Source organism: Delphinus delphis, chromosome 12 (genome assembly GCF_949987515.2).
Source record: "Delphinus delphis chromosome 12, mDelDel1.2, whole genome shotgun sequence".
Classification (NCBI taxonomy): Eukaryota; Metazoa; Chordata; class Mammalia; order Artiodactyla; family Delphinidae; genus Delphinus; species Delphinus delphis.
In genome coordinates, this window is record NC_082694.2 from 16,584,356 (window position 1) to 16,606,648 (window position 22,293).

Genomic DNA, 22,293 nt, shown 5'->3' on the forward strand with positions numbered 1-22,293 from the left:
CACTGCGCGAGTTCAGAGTCACTGTTCCCTTTGGTAATTCTTCCCGGTCCTCGCAAGGGTAGGGGGTGAGGAGTATGATCCTCTCTATATGGTAGACGGGGAAATGAAGAAAGGTCGGCACCTTGGCTTTGGAAGGGCCTTGGAAAGTTCTGCATTGCTCTTTGCACCTCGCCTCACTGTTTCCTCACTCCTTTTGACACCGCATCCCCCGGGTTTGACTCTCCCTTTTCTCCTTCTATTCCCTTCCCGCAGGCCGCCGTTTAAACTACTAACAAGTGGAGGCCATCGAACTACATTTCCCACAATACCCCGCGCCGGCCGGCCTCAGTGGGGTTTCCCTTGAGCTGCCGTTGTTATTAATGTTGAATCAAACCCACGTTTCCGGGGAAGAGACGAGCTATTGTCTACTTCTTCGTTAAGATGCCCTTTTTCTCCTCCACCTGCAAGAACCAGTGTTGGGTGGAGACGTCTCTGCGGAGGGACATTCGTTCCGGCGAACGCTCTGGCTACCCACTTCCTCCTCGCGCGCCGGCTCTTGTCTGGTTTCCAGGGGGCCTGGGAGTGTCATTGGTGGATGACCGCAGCCCTAGCTGCTGCCCCTGCTGCTGCGATCATGACTTCTGGCAGCAGCGGCCTCGCCGCCGCCCGCCTCCTGTCCCGCGCTTTCCTCCGTGAGTCCGGCCGGGGCTCTCTCCTCCAAGCCTCCGCGAGTTCCCGGCCCCCCGGGCCCGGCGTCCTACTCTAGGACGCGGCTGGGCCCTCCGGGGCCGGACCTCGGCGGGGGTCCCAAGTCGGGGACCCTCTGGGATGGAGGGAGCTTTGCTGGATATGGGGGGCGGGGGCCTGGCTTAGGCAGCTGGCGGGCAGGGACCTTGAGTGGCTGAACCAGGATTCGGGTCTGGAGTCCTGCAGATCCGGGGGCACACCTTTGATCCCACGGTGATGAGTGGCGGCGGGATGGGGGCGGCATCTAAACAGGCTCTTTTGGGGCGTGAGAGGTGAGGTGGTCCAGGATGAACTAAGCTGGGAGGGTGAGTGGGTTGAGAGGTAGGGGGAGGATATCAGTAGGAAATTGGAGGCTGAGGCTGAGCCTTGAACAGGACTGTCGTACACTTTTAATTGTCTTTTCCGTAGACTGTAGGGTGATTCTGCAGAAGGGTGCACAGCCCAGAAAACTCCTAGAAGCTTAGGGTTGGCTGGGACCTTAACCAACTTATTTGTAATATCTCCATCAGGCGGTGTGAATTCTTCAGTTCCTGAAAACTTAACACCCAAGGTTGCTAGTAACGCTGACTGCTGAAAATTCTTGCTGTGTTCAAAGTCTCTGTGTTTGTTAGGTAGGTGGTGTAGGAAAAGACTTTGGAACCAGCCACATCAGGGTTTGAAGTCTGGCTAGTCCTGTACAGTCTATGTAATAACTCTGGGGGATGTTTCTAAATCTATTTCTCAATTTCTGTTTCACGTACCTTGAAAACATTACCATATTTTAATGAATCTGAGACACCATCACTTGTAAGATGCACTGCTGTTTGGTCTACCACTAAAAGTGGGAAATGATTGCTAATTAAAATTATGACACACCATTGGTTATCAGTTGCATCCAGATTTAAGAAATGTTTAAAAAAATGAAACAAATGTGCATCCTAGAAATGATGAAGTACAGGATGATCTGGGTTCACCATGCAGAATAAGTGAAACAATTTATATAAAGCACCTGGAATGCGATAGACACTCAACCGAAGTTAGTTTTCTTCTCTCTCCCTTTCTTCTGCTTTGCTTCTAATTCTACTGCTGCTACTGAATATTGGATGAGACTTAGTTCGTTTCTTGAGAAGATTACATTTTAAAAGTGTACAATGATGACTGTACACTCTGTAGCTACACTTAGTTACCAGATCACTTGAGGACAAACCTTAGCAAGTAGGAAGAAGTTGGGTTTATTTGGGAATGTTTTCTGGAGATTTTTATTATATAATTTAAAGGATAATTTAGTAGGCAGAAGGAGAAAAGGGATTTGTTATACCCATGTCTTTTTCTTCTGGGGTCTTGCTTGTCTGAATTTCTGAAAAATCCTTTGCTGTCTTAGGAGCAGAGTCTAGAGAAGAAAGAGTGTCTAAAAGATCAGGATCTTGAATCCACCCTTAGCGATACTTAACAGTCCTGTTCTCACATAGCTGGAACTTCTTTATTCCTAGACTCTCAGGATCCTGAGGGCTTAAGAGGTTATCTAGTTTAGCTTCTCTTGCTGGAGTGGCCTTGACTTATCCTAGTCACGTGATTACTCTGTCACTAATGGTTTGAGAGGTCTGAGATCTAAACCAAGGTATCTCTTATATTAGAGAGGTTACAAACTCTAGGGTTAATGTTTAAAAACCTTTAATCTCCCAAATCTTTTTCCCATGCCACATTTCTAAGCCCGTTTCCACTCACACTAGAAAAACCACAGCCACGACAGTATCACATTGCAAACTTCTTTTAAAGGCGGTCACAAATTATTTAGGCTCTGAGGTTAGTAATAGAACTAGAGTTGCTAGGGAGTGCTGAAGGTCTTGAGTGTTGCAATGTTGATTTGAGTTAGGAAAAAACCCCAAACACTTGTAGATGCCTTCCAGAGACCTGTTGGGGGCAGCTTAGAATATTTATCAATAGAAATTACTGAGCCAAAAAAAAAACAGTTCTTAGGAAAAAAGAGAAAGAACACAGTTGAAGTGGGGAGAGGAAAAAAAAAAGAAAAATAAGAAAGATTTCTTCCATGAGAAAGCTTAAGGATTTTATAAGCACCTTTGAAACTGAAATAGTGAAACTTTTCAAGAAGTATGAGGTGGTGCAAGGTTGCTTTAAACATAAGCCAGTAGTTCCTGTAGGTTGGATCTTTGAGAATAGGGAACAAGAGCTAGTATTTTTTATTTTTATTGAGGTATAATTGATGTAAAACATTATATTAGTTTTAGGTGTACAACCTAATATTTTGATATTTGTATATATTGTAACGTCTCTCTGTCTATTGTGATATCTATCACCATACATAATTATACATTTTTACTTCTTGTGATGAGAACTTTTAAGATCTGCTCTCTTTCAGCTACGTTCAAATGTGCAATATAGTATTATTAACTATAGTCTCCATGCTGTACATTACATCCTTATGACTTATTTTATAAGTGGAAGTTTGTACCTTTTGACCCCCTTTAGCCACTTGTCCCCTCCCCCTCAACTTTGGCACCACCAATCTGTTTTCTTTACATGTGAGCTCAGGTTTCTGTTTTTCTTTCTTTCTTTCTTTCTTTTTTTTTTTTTTAGATTCCACATATAAGTGAGATCATACAGTATTTGTCTTTCTCTGCCTGACTTATTTTACTTTGGGTAATGCCCCCAAGGTCCATGTGTGTTGTCACAAATGGCAAGATTTTCTCTTTTTATGGCTGAATAATATTCCATATTGTGTGTCCGTGTGTGCATATTAATAAATATACCACGTTTTCTTTATCCATTCTTCTATCGATGGACACTTAGGTTGTTTCCATATCTTGGCTATGGTAAATAGTGCTGCAATGAACGTGGCTTCTTTTCAAGTTAGGGTTTTCATTTCCTTCAGATAAATACTTGGAAGTGGAATTGCTGGATCATATGACAGTTTTATTTTTAGTATTTTGAGGAACCTCAGTACTGTTTTCCATAGTGACTGCACCAATAACATTCCTACTAAAGGCGCACAGGGGTTTCCTTTCTCCATATCCTCACCAACACTTATTATTTCTTGTCTTTTTGGTAATAGCTATTCTAACAGGTGTGAAGTGAAATCTCAGTGTGGTTTTGATTTGTGTTTCCCTGATGATTAGTGATGTTGAGCACCTCTTCATGTACCTGTTGGCCATCTGTATGTATTCTTTGGAAAAATGTCTATTCAAGAGCCAGTATTTTTTTTTTTTTTTTTTTTTGTGGTACGCGGGCCTCTCACTGTTGTGGCCTCTCCCGTCGCGGAGCACAGGCTCCGGACGCGCAGGCTCAGCGGCCATGGCTCCCGGGCCTAGCCGCTCCGCGGCATGTGGGATCTTCCCGAACCAGGGCACGACCCCGTGTCCCCTGCATCGACAGGCGGACTCTCAACCACTGCGCCACCAGGGAAGCCCAAGAGCCAGTATTTTTGAACTTCAGAATTACGGTATTTTGATGCCAAAAAGTGAACCTTGCATGCCAATTGGTCCCATACCTTCGTTTGGCAAAAGTGGCAAAAGGTCCCATACCTTTGTTTGGCAAAAATAAGCCCCAAAAGTTTCCTAGGCAATATCAGAATGGGTACTAGAGCTCAGGTCTTCTGACTGCAGTGTCCTTTCTACTAAATACATGCTGGGTGATACTCTGAGCTTTCTCTCTTTTTTTTTTTTTTTGCGGTACACGGGCCTCCCACTGTTGTGGCCTCTCCCGTTGCGGAGCACAGGCTCCAGACGTGCAGGCTCAGCGGCCATGGCTCACGAGCCCAGCCGCTCCACGGCATGTGGGATCCTCCCGGACCGGGGCATGAACCCGTGTCCCCTGCATCGGCAGGCGGACTCTCAACCACTGCGCCACCAGGGAAGCCCTGAGCCTTCTTTTTTTGAAGCTCTGATTTTTCTTTTTCTTTGGCAACCTCACTGGTTCGTTGAGAAGGTTACTACTCCGCTCAAAGGTGTCACCTGCCTTTTCCATGTGTTTGCCAAGTTGTGTAAGACTGTTTTTGGAATCTGGAAGACATTTAGAAGTGTAGCTTGGAAAAGGGGACCCTCAATAGTCATGTTTCTGATACCTAGTGTCTCTTGTCATTGCATCCAAGAACCAAATCTTTATTCCAGAAGTACAAAATGGCCTCGATCTAAATGTATCAATGTAGCCATGAGAAAGTGACTTGATTTTCTGACCTCAAACTTGTTTTTCCATAAAAACTTAATTGAGGATGTTAAAAATAATTTCTCTAAGTATAGGGGAAGAATCTCATTTCACCAAAGGACAGGCATTTTGTTGCCATAGACCCACATTTTTGTACATTATAACATTTCTAAAATTGGGATGTATCTTATAATTGATGGTATCTTACAGTAAATTGGCAGCATTTTTTTCATACTGGTGCTTAATAGTGCTTCTTAAAATAAGTGGTGTTTTAGATTTGATGAAATATGATACTTAGAGCCAATTACACTTCATTTGTAAGTAAATACTGAATGAATATATAATTTCGCATCTGAACGGTGGATTGTTTGGGGTTTGGAAGTAAGCGGCTGCTGAGCTACTCTGCTATACTTTAAGGTCCTGTAGGTAGGGACCTCAATAGCCTGCAGATTATATATGCATAATACATATGATTAATAATACATTTGTTAAAATCAGGAATACATGCAGGAATAAATGAGTAACAAGGACATAGTTTGAGAGGGGAGTTGGAGGAGTATTTTCATCAGCAGTCTCGGGTTACTGGTTAGGAGCACAGTACTGGTCACACAATGCCATCTGTGGTTTGAGTCCCATCTGGGCAGGTGCTTTTTGGCCGCAGCTTGCATCCACCCTGCAGCCATCTTGTAAATGATGTGGTTGCTCTCTGCAGGGAGAGGACTCTGCATGTGGCTGACCGATACAAATTTCTCTCTCAGATTACTCAGTCCCTTTACTTCACAGCCTTTATTACAGTGGGCACTTTTGTGGTTTTGTGTTTCTTTGTTTAATGTTTAGTTGTCTTACAGGGCAGGAAGCTTCACGTGGTCCTCAGTCCATCTTGTTTACCCCTGAACCCCTTGTGTCTGGCAGACATCCTGGCACAGTGAACATCTCAAAGCAGTTTGGTCTTTTCATTCTGTGTCAGTAATAAATAGCTAATAGTGAAATAGCTAATTATTATTCTGCATGCTCTATATATTATTAACTCATCTAATTCTCATATTGCCTGTGAGGTACATAATATTATTATCCCCATTTTTACAGTGAGGATGCGCCTTTAAAAATGTTTTAGATGGTAAAAATTTACTAATATACGTGTACCTACTATATGTTATATGTAGACATGGATTAGTATATTTATACATAAACATGTATAGGATATGCATGAGACATAAAACACTTCTGATTGGACTTATGTGATTTTAAAATATGAATTATATATTCTCTCTTTTTAGAAATGATTGACTTTTGTGCTTAGGTAGGATGTGAACCTAGTTTAGGGAGTGTACCAGACCCTTTGTTACCCAATTGACAGGTGTCATCTCATATCAACATCACAGCCGCCTCGTGAGCAGCTGTTATTCCACTTACAGAAGGGAAGACTAAGGCCAAGGGAGATCACAAGACCTGCCCCGTAAACTCGAGCCCAGGCCTGTCTGGTTCCTGGGCTATGCTTTCAGCTGCTTGGGATGCAGTCCCAAGGTTAGGCTAGCTTATTCCTAAGAACCTGAAGAGAAAGCGACTCCACCCACATTCTCTGGAGATGACCCAAGGCCTTCAGCACTGGGAAATTCTGCCTGGTGGCCGACTTCAGGCCTCTCTGCTGCCCTAATATTTAATTAACAATACTCATTTTCTTAATATTAGTGAAGTCAGAGATCACATCATATGTCGATTTACCATTTATCTGTCACCAATTATGTTTCTTGTTTATGGCCTTTGTCCATTTTTCTGTTCGGCTTTGGTCCCCTCCATCCTGTTGGCCCCTGGTGTTGCTCAGGTTGCTAAGGTTGTCCTCCTTGCCTGTTAGGTGTTATGAAACCACTCTCCTGGTCTGTCACTGCCTTTACCTCTGACTATGCTGTGTTTTGCTTTAGGTTCTTTTCTTCTGTAGTGAAATAGTCCATTCGTATTACATTACTGCTTCCTGGATTTCATTTGTTAAAAAAAAAAAGCTTAGCATGGAATTTGTACTACATTGATACAGCTTTGAGGATTGCTAGTAGCATTTAGGGCTGGACTCTTTGTATGAATTTTTGGGAAACCAAGAATCTCTGCATGTACAAAAATAGACGTAGGTTTTTTTCCCCTTTCCTGGTAATGGGAGTTCAAGATGGACATTTTTCCAGTTCACACAGAAAGAGATGGAACTTCTGATATTTATATGTGTTTCTTCTCATAGATCCTATCTCTTGTCCTGAAATTCAGTCAAACATTTCCTGTGCACGTACTCCGTAAGGCACTGTACCGTATGCCATGGGAGGCACCAAGGTGTACAAGACATGGTCCTTACACTCATGGAATTTATAGTTAGAAGTTCTGAAAGTATTTAAATGAGACTTAAAATAATCTTGAAAGAAAACTTAGCCTGAAATAATTTTACTTAGAAATAACGCAGTAAAGAATGTAACAGAATGTGTGCGCTCTCCAGTGGGCAGGTGTGGTGCTTATGATTAGATGCCGCATGAAAGTGGTCACAGTTTCCATTCTTCTTAATCTCAGATCCCCTACAAACCCCCCATTATATTCACAAGTCATGAATGTGATGTGGAGATTTAAAGATTCCTCACTGTGCAATGTTTTATTTAAATGTGAACTTATATGAATTAATGCAAGAGAAATTCTCAGGAGATTGAGTACATTGACTCTGATTGAAAGGTGAGAAATATTTATAAGATGGTTTGGCCACTAACGTATGTCCTGTGTTCAAGGTTTTTTTTTAGGAAATAGCTTACTGTAGTTACGTGGTGGTTTTGTCATAGAGATCAGGTTTGTGTTTAAAACCAAAATATGATTGGGCTTCTTTAAGCAGTGGACGGACAATTGAAGATTTGTACTTAAACCTCTTTACATTCTTCAGCAGAGGTAGAATAGGCTTTTTGTTTTTTTTGTTTTTTTTAAATTAAGGCATTTGATTGATAATTTGGATGGAGAAGAAATCAAACAGGGAAAGAAAGTGACCAGTCTGACAGATTTAATATTTATAGCAGCTGGTAGTTTGCTAGATTAGAGAGTGGTGGGATTGTGGGAGGGAAGGTGAAGCATTGCAGAGGTGGAGATGAGGAGAGGCTGCTTTCGCTGGGGAGCCTCCAACCTGTGATTCTGGGCTTGGATTGTCTGTGGTGGGGAAGAATAAGGAAAATGACATAAGTGACTTAAAATTTGGTGAGTTTTACTTGGAGTATAAACATATTTTGCATTATTTCTGTCTGAATGGAAACAAATGGCAAAAGGGAAAGAATTTCCTTGATTCTCTGACCGTCACCAGTGGTAGGCTTATCATTGATTTGATAACAGTATTACCTTAAATAGGGCCACCAGTTGTTACCTGTGTCATGGTGGCATGCAGTGGCAGGTGTCTGGGGTCCTCCTCACAGCCATGGCAACTGGGAGAGTGTGCATGGTGTAAAGGGCCAGAGATCGGGCAGATTCGTCTTCCGGTGTCTGGAATTAAAAAGGCATTTATGGTGATTATGGAGCACCGTGGCTTGCTGGGTGCCTCAGGTTTTTCTCTGGGTTTCGTAAGTGCTTGATTCTAGCATCCTCTCATTTCGGTACCAGTGTTACCTTGTCCGGCATTGTACAGGTTTCTTGTTGGGACAGAATGTGGTCAGGAATTTCATTTCCTTATCTTTGAACATGTATTTTGGGGTTGGCTCAAAGGTGATGATAGTCTCTTAGTTCTAGCTTACCTGAAGCCTAGGTATGGGCTCATACCGTAGATGGGAAGAGCACATGCACACACATATGCACGATAAATCTCCCAAGATCCATTTCACTAGATGCTGTAGAACGGCAGGGTCATTGCACAAGTTGACAAAGGGCCACAAGGGTGTGGCCCTTTGTCAACTTGGGCCACAAGGCTGTCTGGTAGGTGAGCTGCTCTTCATCGTACTTGGTGGATGTAGTTTTTGTGAGCACCAGAATTCTGGTGCTGTGAAGTCTTGAGCTCCATAGAGTTGATCCAGGAGGTCTGGAGTAGGGGAAGGAATAGGAGAAGGTAGTGATAGGAGTTGTTTGGGTATTGAGACCATGCTTTATGAATGTAGACAGACCTGTGCTTTCTCAGGGCGACAGGGCCACTTCTGCCCCATGGAAGGAGACTTGAACTGTCTGATGTCTCCTTTGTTAAGGTAGAGTGTAAGAGTACTTGTGGAGGACTAAACTTTACCTTCAAAAAGCAAGTATTTCCTTTTATCAAGTATGGGCTCCAGATGTCCTGATCTTATTTGCTCTTGTAATCATATCTTGTACCTTTCCTGTCTGGAAACTCCTGATAGATGGGCTATTTACTGAATATTCCAGGAGTGGGAGGGACTGTTGGGCAAGTCCTGCCAAGAATAGCAGAGGGGAGTAAAGCTCTTCCATAGGTATCGTGGTTCTGTGTCTCCAGCTGGGAGAACTGGGAGCCAAGGGCAAGCCCTGGCTAGGGTGGGCTCTCAGGCCACAATTCCTGTCGTAGTGTTCACTGGCCCAGGTTAAGGTGCTTAGGCTGTGTACACTGGGCCAGGACTGGACCCTCAGTGCCCCCTCAGGGTCCCTTGTTCAGCATAGTCTAGGCCAAGAATGCATCTGATCTGTGTGCACACAGAATACTCCTCTCCTGGTTGGTCAGGGCAGATTCCGGGCCTGTCTCTTCCTTAGAGGTACAGGGGACTACAGAATTCAAAGTTGTTGGAAGCTGAGGTCAGTACGTGAGTTGAAGATGAATCAAGGGATGTTCAAAGGGCCAGAGGCAGATCAGTTACGGAATCTGAGATCTGAGGATTTAGGAGGGTATGAGCAGTGATTCAGGAGAAACAGCATTGAGTGGACCCTGGACAAGTTTATGATGAGATGTCCTTTTCTGGGCCTATTAGCTTTCATGGGCTACCTTAGTGATAGATGCTGGCATTTTGAAAGGGCCAGGAATGGACCACAGAGACAGCAGGTTAGGGTTCTAATGGGGGTTTAGAAGGCAGCCCACGTAAATCATCTGTGCTCTTTCTACTGATTTTTGAAATATGGGGAGCTGGCTTTAGGAGCTACTTAAGATTTCTCAGTTTCCACTGAGGTAGTTTGCTGACAGTAACTTAGATATTGTTTACACGTTTCTCCCTCATCTACTTTCCCTATTTATTTTATTTTCCCTACTTCCTTTATATGTGAGGTCTTGAGACTTACATCAGAAGAGACCAAATTAAGTAATTTTGGATTATACTTTAGATAAGTTTTATTCTATGACTTAACATTTAATGTTAATATTATTACTGGAGAATGAGTTGCAAAGTAGTTCTTAGTAATTGTGACAAAGTTTGCCTCTTAGCTCGTCTTTTGCTTATTGATGTTGGGCTTAAAAATGTTGGGTCAAATGGGGAAAGCATGTGGCTGTTTAGTAAACATTATTAGTAAGAGTGATACCTAGTTTTTAGTTCCTGGATTTAATTTGAGCTGTTTATGTGAGCCCCTGGTTTCTTGCTGAGGAATAAAAATTATAAACGTAACCTCTTCTTTCTCAGTTCAGAAAAAGCAACAAAATTGTGGTTCTCAGTAAAGAGGGGATTCTGGAGAATAGAACAGTGTCTTTTCTTGTTTGTTTCTTTAATTAGTATTTGTATTTAATACATCTTATTTAAAAAGTGACATTTAAAGTTGCCATTATCACAAGATAGCTCCTGAATTAGAGGATTTTTTTTTTTTTGTCACCAGGTTAAATTCATAGTCCAAAAGTTTGGAAAAATTATAATGTGTCATATTTTCTTTACTTTTCAGTGCAACAGAATGGAATTCGGCATTGCTCCTATACAGCTTCCAGGAAGCATCTCTATGTGGATAAAGATACGAAGGTTATTTGCCAGGGTTTCACTGGTAAGCAGGTATGTGTTTCAAGGCTTTTTAAAAGATGTATATTAGAGATACAAAAACATTGAATTATTTTCTATTGTTTTAAAGTCACAAAAGTTATAATACAGTTTGTAGCACAAGAGTATACAGTACAGCAGTGGAGTTGTATCTCAGGAGGGGGTTAGGTTGCTATAGTCAGCCTCTAAGATGAAAATTGTATTTAATGTTACCTTGAAAATCCCCCCCTAGGAGTACAGTATTATGTTGGAAACCCACATATTTTCTTTCAGCAAGTATAACACAACAGGTTTTTCTCCAGCATTGGAACAGATCACTGTTTCTCTAATTAAGCTCTAGGTAAGGCAGATGGCTTGCGTTTAGGCCTTGTACAAAAAAAATTCTCAGCTAAGCACAGATCAGTGTGGGGAAATGCTCAAACCCAGAGAGGCTCATGGGAACTGTGATGGGAAGAGGAAGTAGTACATTGATTTTTCCCGTCTTGTACTCTCTGGGCAAATGGTCTTCAGGGGAATAGCGGGCAAAATAGCCTGAAGTATTTCATTTATATTCATTCTCTGTCCCTATCCTCTGCCTACATCATAGAACTTATGTAAGTTTAAATATAACTGTGACGTGATTCCACAAAAAAATGCAACGTAAGAATCTCCTTTCCTTCCTTCCTACCATTCTACTGCTCTGGAATTCCTTCTGATAACAAGCTGACATGTATCCTTCCAGGTATTTTTCTTGCTCATACAAACATATGTACACTTATATAATGGGCATTCTACAGAGTTTGTTCTACAGAACACTCTCTCTTTCATTCTCTGTGTGTGTGTGTGTGTGTGTGTATATATATATATATATATATATATATACACACACACACACACACACACACACACATATCTAAACAAATTATACAGTATATAATATATATCATATATATATGTCTGTTAAATTGATTCCTGAAAGTAAAAATGGGTGTCAAAGGTTCTGTGTATTTAAAATTTTAACAGCTATTGCCAAGTTGCCCTTTAAAACATTTGTACACATTTATGGTTTCACCATAGTAGATGCACAGATTTTTTTGTTTTAAACGAGGGAATACTACCAAATCAATTGCAAGATAGCCATCAGCCTTAACCCAAAGTATCCCTTCCTTCATTATTAAAGGAGATATGGCAAAATAAAAGCGATTAATGATTTTTGTGTAATTTAAAAGTTAATGATTTTTCTATGATTAAAAGAATTATCACGTCCATTCTGCAGGGTTTTGGTGATCTAGAGCAAGAGTTGGCAAGCGTATTCTGTAAAGACAAGATTGTAAGCATTTTAGGCTTAATAGGCCATGCAGTCTCTGTTACAGCTACTTGGTAGTATTGGAACAGCAAAAGCAGCCATAGGTAATATGTCAGTGAATGGGTATGCCAGTAAAACTTAATTCACGAAACCAGTGGCAAGTCAAGTCCTTCAGGCCATATTTTACTAACCCCTGATCTAGAGGATGATACCTAAATATCCAGAATTCTATAACTTTTGTTTTTAAAGTACTTAGGAATTGCTTTAAAATTTTGTAGTTCTTGTTTTAAAAATGAATTAGATTAGAAGGTTGTTCATGTGAAATGTCCCTTTGCTTTCTGACTTTTTTTTGAAATAATTGGGCACAAAAATGTGAATTGCAGCGGACCTTGCTTCTTTTTCTCCCATTCCTCTACTGTCTTAAAAAAAAACAATCCACTGTCAATGAAAAAAGAAACACCCCAGACTTAGAAATTTTGTTCATAGGTAAAATTGGTTTACTTATTCTGATAGCCGTATGTTTTATGAATATCATTTCCACATATATACATTCTAAAGAAAGTTGATGCTCATCTAAGATATGAAGTACATTTTATCATTCCTCTGCCAATTAAAATCATATTTAGTCCCTTTTTGGGTAGATGTTAATTTTATTAGCATATAATCAAATGTTTGATTAACCCAAATTCTCCACCTAAGTTTATCATGTATGATTTTGTTTTTCTGTTTACTAAGCTTTATACAATCCTGCAACATTTTAACCTCTGACCTTTTTTTTTAAGAACCATTGTCCATGCTATAAGCACTATTTGGAACTGTCTTTGATTCATAAATTAGATGATGATTTGCCTACATATTGAAATCCAGGGTTGGTTTCAGTGTCTCTGGGTTACCGGCAAATACATTGTTTCTTATTCACTTTTTTTTTTAGGGTAATTGGGAGCCTTAAGATTTGTTGGTTTTAAGTTTCTGTTTATAGACGTAACGATGAGGTCTGAAATTTAGAGTTTATCTCTGTAGAGAATCTGCGTTTTGTCTCATTAGTTCTTTTTTTTGAGTGAGGAATATTTGTATTTCAGAGCAAATCCCCAAAATGCAGATTTCCAGTGGGTGGTATTTCTTGAACTGGCTGTTATGAGCTGCTAAAAGCTATTACTATTCTTAACTCTGCACTGGATGGTGATAATGGGAAAATTACGGGAAAGCTTATTAACGGGAAATGTTATCCCTGTTTAGCACTACATTAGGACTAAAAATTTGTCCATTGGAATTTATGTAACAGTGTGGTAGTCTAGGGTAGTGCTTCTCTAACTATCTGGAATGAAAGACCAGTTTGGGTGTGTCTTTGTTTTATCACTAATCTAATGCAGATGAATATTTTTTACAAAATACTGTAAAAGTCATAGCAATATTATATTGCTATAAAAGTCTGCAAACATTCTCACTTATTTTTGTTTTCTTTATTAGATTTTTCTTTATTATTTTTGTCATTCTTTTTTTGTTTTGTGTTTATCTCACTGTAGACCGTTAGCATATACAGATGACACTTTGAATGGCATTTCTCTAAAGAGAGAGCACTGGTCTGAGGTCCTTTCCAAAACTCCATCACTGACTTAAGATAAGTCAGTTAACATGCTCGGGACTAAGTTTCCTGTTTTGAAAAATGAAGACGTTGAATTAAGAAATAGAACTTGAGTAGTGAGTCATCATTTTCTGGTCCCTGTAGAATGACTGCATAGATCCACTCAGTTTTCAACAACTACTTATTGAGTGCCTACTGTATGGAATGTGTTGCTGTAGGTGCCATCTCTCAGTGAACAAAGTAGATAGAAATCATTGCCTTCATGGAGTGGCGGGGGAGAGAAACAAAATCAATGAGTAAATTATGTGGTACGTTAGAAAGTATAAGTGCTGTGGAAAAACTAAACCAGAGAAAGGAGGTGTCTGTATGTGTGTGGGGTTGTGGTGGCAGTTGGGGTGGGTGCTCAGGGGAAGCCTGACCTCTGAGTCAAGTTCTAAAGGAGCTTTGGGGGTGAGTCAAGTGGATGTCTAGGGGAAGGGTGTTCCAGCCAGAGGGGACAGTGAGGCCAGGCAGGACTGGAGTAGAATGAGTGATGGGAGAACAGTGGGTGAAGCGAGGTTGGGCAGTTGAGGGGTTCTGATGTGAGGAGGCAGCTTGAATACTGACTTGGTGGCCAGTGTGATGCTTTTGCTTTGGCTTTTGCTGTGAATGAGACGGAAAACTATTGCAGAGTTTGATCAGAGAAGTGACATGTAACAGGATCAGTCTGGCTGCCGTGTTGAGAATAGGTTGAAAGGGAGCAAGGGCAGTACTCTGTCAAGAGTTGATGGTGACTTAGACCAAGACGGTAGCAGTAGAAGGGGTGAGATGTTGTCAGTTACGTTCTGAGGGCTGGGCAATAAGATTGACTAATGTATCCTGATTTGAGATATAAGAGGAAGAGAGAAATCAAGAATGACGTCAGTAGTTTTGGTCTGAACATCTGTTAGGAGTGGAGTTCTCATTAATTGAGATGGGGTAAACCATGGTGGGGAGTGATCAGGAACTCGGTTTTGGGCACATTAAGTTTGGGATGCCTACTGGTTCTCCAAGTGGAGATGTCAGGTAGGCAGTTGGCAGTGTGAGCATGGAGTTCAAGGCAAAGGTCTCGGCTAGGTATCTGGGAGGTGTGTGTGTCTGTGTGTTTGGGAGAGGTCACCATATGGGTGATACTTATTGCCATGATAAGGGGTGAACTCACCAAGGGCACACATTTAAATGAAAAAGAGAAGTCTAGGAAGAGGAAGAAAGAGAAGAGGAAAAACAGGGAGGCGGAGCCCCAGAAGCTTAGTGAAAAAGAATCTTTCAATCCCTGGAGGTGTTTTTGGTCATCACAGCTGAGTGGGGTAGGGAGGAGGGCATTGTACTGGCATCTACTGAGTAGAGGTAAACATTGTACAAATCACAGGACAGCCTCTCATAACAGGGATCAGTGTGTCCAGAGTGTCAGTAGTGCCGAGGTGGAGGTGGGAGAGTAAATGGATAGGGACATCCAGGATGCTGGCTGGGCAGCGTTAAAGGCTCACTTAAGGTTTGGGATCATTAATTTAAAGTGAGACCAGTTAGCATGGTTTTATTTTATTTTTCCTCCAGCTACTGTCCAGTGGCGCACGTGCAGTCTCAGAGTAGGTGGAGAATTGGATTTAACCAAGATTGTGATTTTGCCAGATGTGTAAGTTGAAGTGAGAGAGCCAAGGTGGTGTGTGACTGTAGTGACTGGCCATGGATTTTACACTGAGTAGAAGAGGGATGTGAGGACACCAGGAGTCGAGGAACAGTGAAAAAGAGGTGTTCTTTTCAGGTAAACACCAGGGGGTTTCTGATCGTCAACCGAATTTGAAAGCAGAGTGAAAAGAGGCTGCACCCCCCACTTAAAAAAAACAGTGATTTTGGCCCCGCAGAGGCCCGCTTTGCTTCAAGGGTGAAAGCTGTGTTCAATAAGGTGATGAGAATGCTTGGATATGTGTTACGGCTGTTTGCTGGGAAATACTTAACCTATTTTTCTTTTCCAAGTTGCTGAAGATTGCCTTTAGGCTCCCCAGCCTGCCTTTTCTCATTAGTCTTTCGCTTTTTCCCCTCAGGGCACCTTTCATAGTCAGCAGGCATTGGAATACGGCACCAAATTAGTTGGAGGAACCACTCCAGGGAAAGGAGGCAAGACGCATCTGGGCTTACCGGTCTTCAGTACTGTGAAGGAGGTAACTAATGGCACCTGAGTTTGGCAAGAAAAGAAAAGCAGGGGAAGAGCTAGTATGCCTTGGCTTAAGATCTTAATTGTGCCCCTTTGGGGAGAGTCAGTTGCTTCTTAAAATTCTAGTAACCTAGAGAAATTTGAATTGCGGTAAAAACCAGTGTGTTCACTTTAGTCAGGTAGGCTTAGGATGTTTTCTCTGCAGCCTGGGTCATTTTTATTTATTTATTTTTTTTGCGGTACGCGGGCCTCTCACTGCTGTGGCCTCTCCCGCTGTGGAGCACAGGCTCCGGATGCGCAGGCTCAGCGGCCATGGCTCACGGGCCTAGTTGCTCCGCGGCATGTGGGATCTTCCTGGACCGGGGCACGAACCCGCATCCCCTGCACCGGCAGGCGGACTCTCAACCACTGTGCCACCAGGGAAGCCCCCCGGGTCATTTTTGTCTGTAGGTATACATCAGCTCTTTAGGGAAGAAGTGCTGTGGCTTGGCTTCTGTTTGGCTTATTTTCCTTCCTTCCCATTTCTTCTTCTGGGGTGTTAGAAGTGCACATGTCAGCATCCACCCCCTACCCTAATACTTCGAGTGGGTGCTTTGCCAGGCACTGTGCCAGGTGCTTCATATTCATGGCCTCATTCAGGCCGAACCACAAGCCCGAGGTAGGTGCTGTTATCATCCCCATTTTAAAGACAAGGATGCTCTTACAAAGAGCTTTCTGAGCGAGTAGGATGGATGCCTTTCATGCAGTATTACTTGCCAGCACAGACCCTGTTGTCACAGGCCAGCTTCTGACAGGAGCAGAGAGGTTGAGGGTCCTGCATGTGGTGTCATGGCTGATAAGTGGCAGACTTAGCCTGGCTCAGAGTAAGTAAGTAGTATGTGGTATTCCTGTGTGGAGAAACCTAGCTGTGGAGTCTGATGGACAAATCACAGAGTTCTAGTCTCTTCCCCAATTTGCTGATTTCTTAATACTTTTTAAAATGATTTTAAACTAAACTTTAATTCTTCGCTACAAAGCTAATTGCTTATTGTAAAAGTTCAGATGATATAAAAGTATGTAAAGTTTTATATAGTGTTTTCCATTTCTCAGATTTTGCTTTTATAGAGAGCTAATTTAAGCTCAATGTGTATTCTTTCATTCTCTTTCTACACTGAAATGAATATATACAATACTAGTAGTATTAGAAAAGAAACCATAGTACAAATTCTTGGCTGTTTAATTTAAAAAATCAAGGAAATAAACTTAGTACTTGGGACTGATGTATTGATGTTAAAAAATGTACCCCTCCTCTTTATAAACATACTTCTAAGGCATGTTTTAAAGAATTGCACTTTTTACAGTACACATTTATAGATGTACTCTCTTTATGGAATACTAACTTCTTTTTTTTTTTTTGCGGTACGCGGGCCTCTCACTGTTGTGGCCTCTCCCGTTGCGGAGCACAGGCTCCAGACGCACAGGCTCAGCGGCCATGGCTCACGGGCCCAGCCGCTCCGTGGCATGTGGGATCTTCCCGGACCGGGGCACGAACCCGTGTCCCCTGCATCGGCAGGTGGACTCTCAACCACTGCGCCACCAGGGAAGCCCCTAACTTCTAATTGAAGTTAATTTGTATTCTTAATCCTAAAATGTAGAAAAAAACAAATATTCAAATTTGGAATTTTCACTTTACTTTAAACTTGAAAATAGGGTGTACTGTATACGTGTATGTGTGTTTTGAGTGTATTGTATTTTAAAGAGTAAAAAAAATCATATATTCTGTAGAATAATCATTTAGTTTTTTTTTTTTTGATTTGCATTTTTAGAAAAAATCTCTCTAGGCAGATTTCTTTTGTCATGAGCTGTTTTTGCTTTCCTTTGAAAACAGTTTTCATTGCTAAGCAATTCATTTATTATTAATTTTGATACAAATAGATATGACATTTGGAATATAATGTAAGTTCTTTGACAGATACTGTCTCTCACCCATTCTGCTCTTTCAAAGAGCTTTCTGAGTGAGTAGGATGGACACCTTTCATACAGTATTATTTGCCAGCACAGACCCTGTTGTCACAGTCCAGCTGCTGAAAGTGTTTGTAGCCTTAAGGGGTAGGCACCCATGGGATATATTGATATTTTCCATAAAATACCTACACTTGGTTCCAACCTAGCTCTTTTCCTTTGGTTCCCACTTCTCTGTTATCATCTTGAACATAGTTTTTAAAAACATTGTTTTGAATTATTTTTAACCCCTGGCAAGTCAGCATCCTTTGACTTGTTCTTCTCTCGCTGTCAAGATACCTCTTTTTATTCGGGGTGCCGTAGAGAAAGCCCCTAAGTTGCTGGGAACGTGGGGAGTCATTTGGGGATGATTCTCAAAGACACTGTCTTTTACTTCTGTCCCTTCTGGTTGTACCTGTGTGTTCCGTAACTTGGTTTTTGCATCCATTATGAATCCCATGGCACAGCCTTCTAAAAAGTTTTGATTTACATCTTGGTTAAGTTACATTTTAACATTTATAGGGAGGCAGCCTGCTGTAGCTGAAAGGAACTGACGCTTTGGAATCAGATATACTTTTGCCTTGTTGAATCTTGCCTGTACCACTTCCTAGCTATGTGACCTTGTGCAAGTTATTTAATATTTCTTAGCCTCAGCATCTTGATTCGTAGCTGGGGATGCTAAGCATGCAGGGTTGTGGTGAAGCCTTATCCGAGGCCTGTATAGAGTCTCTCTCAGGGCCTCTCACGGAATAGATGCTGCCACTCTTGGAGAGCCAGAGATCACTGACAGTCTCTGTCTTCAAGGAGCTTCCTTTCAGGAGAAGAGACGTGGCTACCGTGGAGGTGGGTAGAAGGCTACATGTGTATTGATACATGTAGAGAGTATGTAGAAACCACTGAGAGAGAAGCGTGGTCAAATTGATGGTCTTTCAGTGCTTTGCATCGTGAGGGGTGATGTAGAGTAGACTAACCTTATTTGACCCATTCTTATTCCGTGGCCATTTATGCGTGTGTATTTTAGTTTATTTCTAATCAGCATGCATTTAGAGTAAAAATTGACAGCTAGGAAGAAAACCACTTCATTTTGCTGCCTCTTGATATTATTTATTAAGTGGGATGTATTTTTAAACAGATGGTTGAGAGCTGGGTTCTGGAGCTTGGGGCTCACCAGTCCTTTTCTCCTGGGGAGGTGCAGGGTCTTTGGTACTGAACAGGTGGTAAGTGCCTTGTAGAACAACAGAAATAAACATGGCCCAGGAATGAGGGGACACAGATGCAAATCAGGCAGTGCTTGCAGGTGTACTGACATGCTGTCACCTGAGGGAATGGGAGGTCACAGAAACTTTCAATGCAGAAGGGTGTCCCAAGGGGGCAGAAAGGAGGCCGTGCTTACTCTGCTTTTTTCTGACAGCAAAGTGAACTTGTTAATGGGAAGAATGAAGACATCCGATGTCTCCTGGTGATGTCCTTTCCTGACCCCAAGACATCATTAAAATCATGGTATTGAATTTCTTTTACAATGTTTCTGACTTAACCAATAATAAAGTGCTTCGTGGTTAATGTTTCAGGCCAAAGAACAGACCGGAGCAACAGCGTCTGTCATTTATGTCCCTCCTCCTTTTGCTGCTGCTGCCATTAATGAAGCTATAGAGGCGGAAGTGTCCTTGGTCGTGTGCATCACTGAAGGTATCCCACAGCAGGACATGGTGCGGGTCAAGCACAAACTGCTGCGCCAGGAAAAGACCAGGCTGATTGGTCCAAACTGCCCTGGAGTCATCAATGTGAGTGTACAAAACAAAAATAAGCCCTCTGAAGGCTAACTAGCTTTGAATCAGTCCAAGTATATTTGTGTGTATGACCTAGGAAGTTACAATTTTTTTTTCACTTTTCTGAAACCATGAATTACTTTCCTTCAGCCTGGAGAATGCAAAATTGGCATCATGCCTGGCCATATTCACAAGAAAGGAAGAATTGGTGAGTATATATTTCTTATAGATTAAAAACAAAATTCCTTGCCCTGAGCTCAAAACTCACAAAGAAAATTTGACTCTGCAAATCAAATTCATTTTAATTAATTCAACTTTAAGAGAATTTACCAGGGAAGTTTTATAGTGAATTGATTCTATGTCCTGAATTGATGCTTGAGAAACGCTAATTCTCTAGAATCAGTGAAGATGTTTTTGGGGTTTTTTTAAAGATTCTTTTCCTGCTCAGCACACTATGGATTCTTCCATGTGTTTGTGTGTATCAATAGTTTATTTTATCGGTAAGTAATAGTTTATTGAATACCACAATTTGTCCATTCTCCCACTGACAAATGTTTCTGTTGTTTTCAGGTTTGATTCATTATGAATAAGGTTAAGGTGAACTTTTGTGTACAGGTCTTTTTGTGGGTATTTCTCTTGGGTTAAATGCCTACGAATGGAATTGCTAAGTCATAGAGTGAAAGCATGTTCAACTTTTTAAGAAGTTGCCAAATAGTTCTGTAAAGTGACTGTGCGTTCTTTACCCTCACCCTCGGTGTATGAATGTTCCAGTCATTCCACATCTTCACAGACATTTAGTACTGTTAGTCTGTAATTTTAGCCATTCTACCGGGAGTAAAATGATGTCTCATTATGGTTTTGAGTTTCCCCCATGACTAATGATGTCATGTCCTTATTGGCCATTTATAAATCTTCTGTTGTGAAATATCTGTTCAAGTGTTTTACACATTATTTTTTTTTGGGTAGTCTTTTTTATATAATTTTTATATAATTGTTGATTATAGGGGGTGCTGTAAATATTCCGGCTCTTAAGTTCTTTGTCAGATACACATGCTGTGAATATTTTTATTGTTCGTCTTTCTGTGTCCTTTCAGAATTACTTTGCCTCAGTGGATATTATGGGCTTTCTCAAAATGTTTTGGGAAAATTGCACTGCTACTTGTTTAGTTCCTCAAGGAAATAACCAAATTAACGTTTCAGAATTAGCCCATTATGGTGGTTTTTAGACTCTTCACACCTAACTCTCACTAAGCTATACTGTTTCTCCACCGTAATAGAGTTTACAGTACTTCATCTGTAAACCGTGACTGTAAATACTAAGTAAGAATAGCTAAACATAGTCAGTAAATGTCAGTTGTGTAGTTTACAGGACTGGGTTAAAGGTCATGATTTTTCTTTATTACTAATGGCTCTTAGAGCTGTCAGCCGTGCTGCCAGTCGAGAACTTACCAAGTTCTCTTACGAGGGAGGATGCAGGGAGTTCCATAGGCCATCTGATTTCTAGTCGGGGCCTGATCCACATAGCCACTGATGCTTTTGCACATATTTGAATACTCTTTACACTCTGCAGTCTGCTTGGAATGGCTACTACTGTAGACTTAGGTGAGCATGGAATAAGGTGTGTCCTGTACTGAGTTGCCTTTCTGATCACTACCCTGCTTTCTAAGGTGCCCATGAACCTCAAAAACAAGTAAGAAAAGTTCAGGGAAGTCCTTTAGACCTTGGTTCTCCAGATGGCCATAGCACATTGATGAGGAAGTCCTCTGGGAGACTGCCTTTAATTCAGAGGATTTAGAAAAAAATTCACCTAAAAGAAAATATATGACACTACAAGATTTTCAAGGAGGTGAAGGAGAAAAGATGATTTTTTGTACTAACTATTCCTATTTTGATACTAGTACTAATGTTCTCAAAAGCCTCATTGACTTCCAGTCCTTAAGCTAAGAGTTTAGGGAAAGGAAGGATTTTTCAGTCCCTTGGGTATTTCTGAATGGGACGTAATGTAATATGACAGCAGTACAATAGTATAGTGGCTTTCTAGTTTGTGTTAATGATAGCTAATGAAACTGTATAACAGCTAATTGAATGTTATTGAAGAGAGATTGAATTCCAAATTGATATTTAACTATACAATATTTTTTTCACTTACGTTAGACGTTTTTTTACTCTCAACCACACGTGACATGCTTGACTTCTACATCCTTTTTAAAAAATTTATTTTAATTAAACTTTTTATATTCAGATAATTGTAAATTCACATGTAATTGTAAGAAATAATACAGACAGATTTCTGTGTACCCTTTATCCAGTGTCCCCCAATGGTAACATCTTGCAAAACTATAATGCAATGTCACATCTAGTATATTGACATGGATACAGACATAAAGAATTTTTCCATCACTCCAGGGATCCCTCATCTTGCCCTTTTATAGATACACCCACTTCCTTCCTACTCCCACTCCCTTCTTAATCCTTGGAAACTAATAATTCTCCATTTCTAAAATTTTAAATTTCAGGAGTGCTGTATAAATAATATCATGTAGTATGTAGCGTTTTGGGATTGGCTGTTTACACTCGGTACAATTCTCTGCAGATTCACCAGATTGTTGTGTCAGTAGTTCATTCATTTTTATTACTGAGTAGTATTCCAGGGTACGAATATGCCATAGTGTGTTTAATGATTCATCTGTTGAAAGATATTGGGATTGTTTCCAGTTTGGGGCTGTTACAAGTAAGGCTGCTATAAACATTTGTGTACTCGTTTT

General features: G+C 41.1%; 1 protein-coding gene across 1 annotated transcript in view; it reads left to right on the plus strand.

Moving 5' to 3' along the window:
• The first annotated feature begins 520 nt into the window (after positions 1 to 520).
• SUCLG1 (succinate-CoA ligase GDP/ADP-forming subunit alpha) overlaps positions 521 to 22,293 on the plus strand; it is a 34,221-nt gene continuing 12,448 nt past the window's right edge. Inside the window, exons 1-5 of the mRNA XM_060027444.1 lie at positions 521 to 671; positions 10,657 to 10,760; positions 15,673 to 15,789; positions 19,331 to 19,543; positions 19,679 to 19,736. Coding sequence (XP_059883427.1) covers positions 575 to 671; positions 10,657 to 10,760; positions 15,673 to 15,789; positions 19,331 to 19,543; positions 19,679 to 19,736 — 589 coding nt within the window. The 5' untranslated portion in view covers positions 521 to 574. The remainder of the gene's footprint in view (positions 672 to 10,656; positions 10,761 to 15,672; positions 15,790 to 19,330; positions 19,544 to 19,678; positions 19,737 to 22,293) is intronic.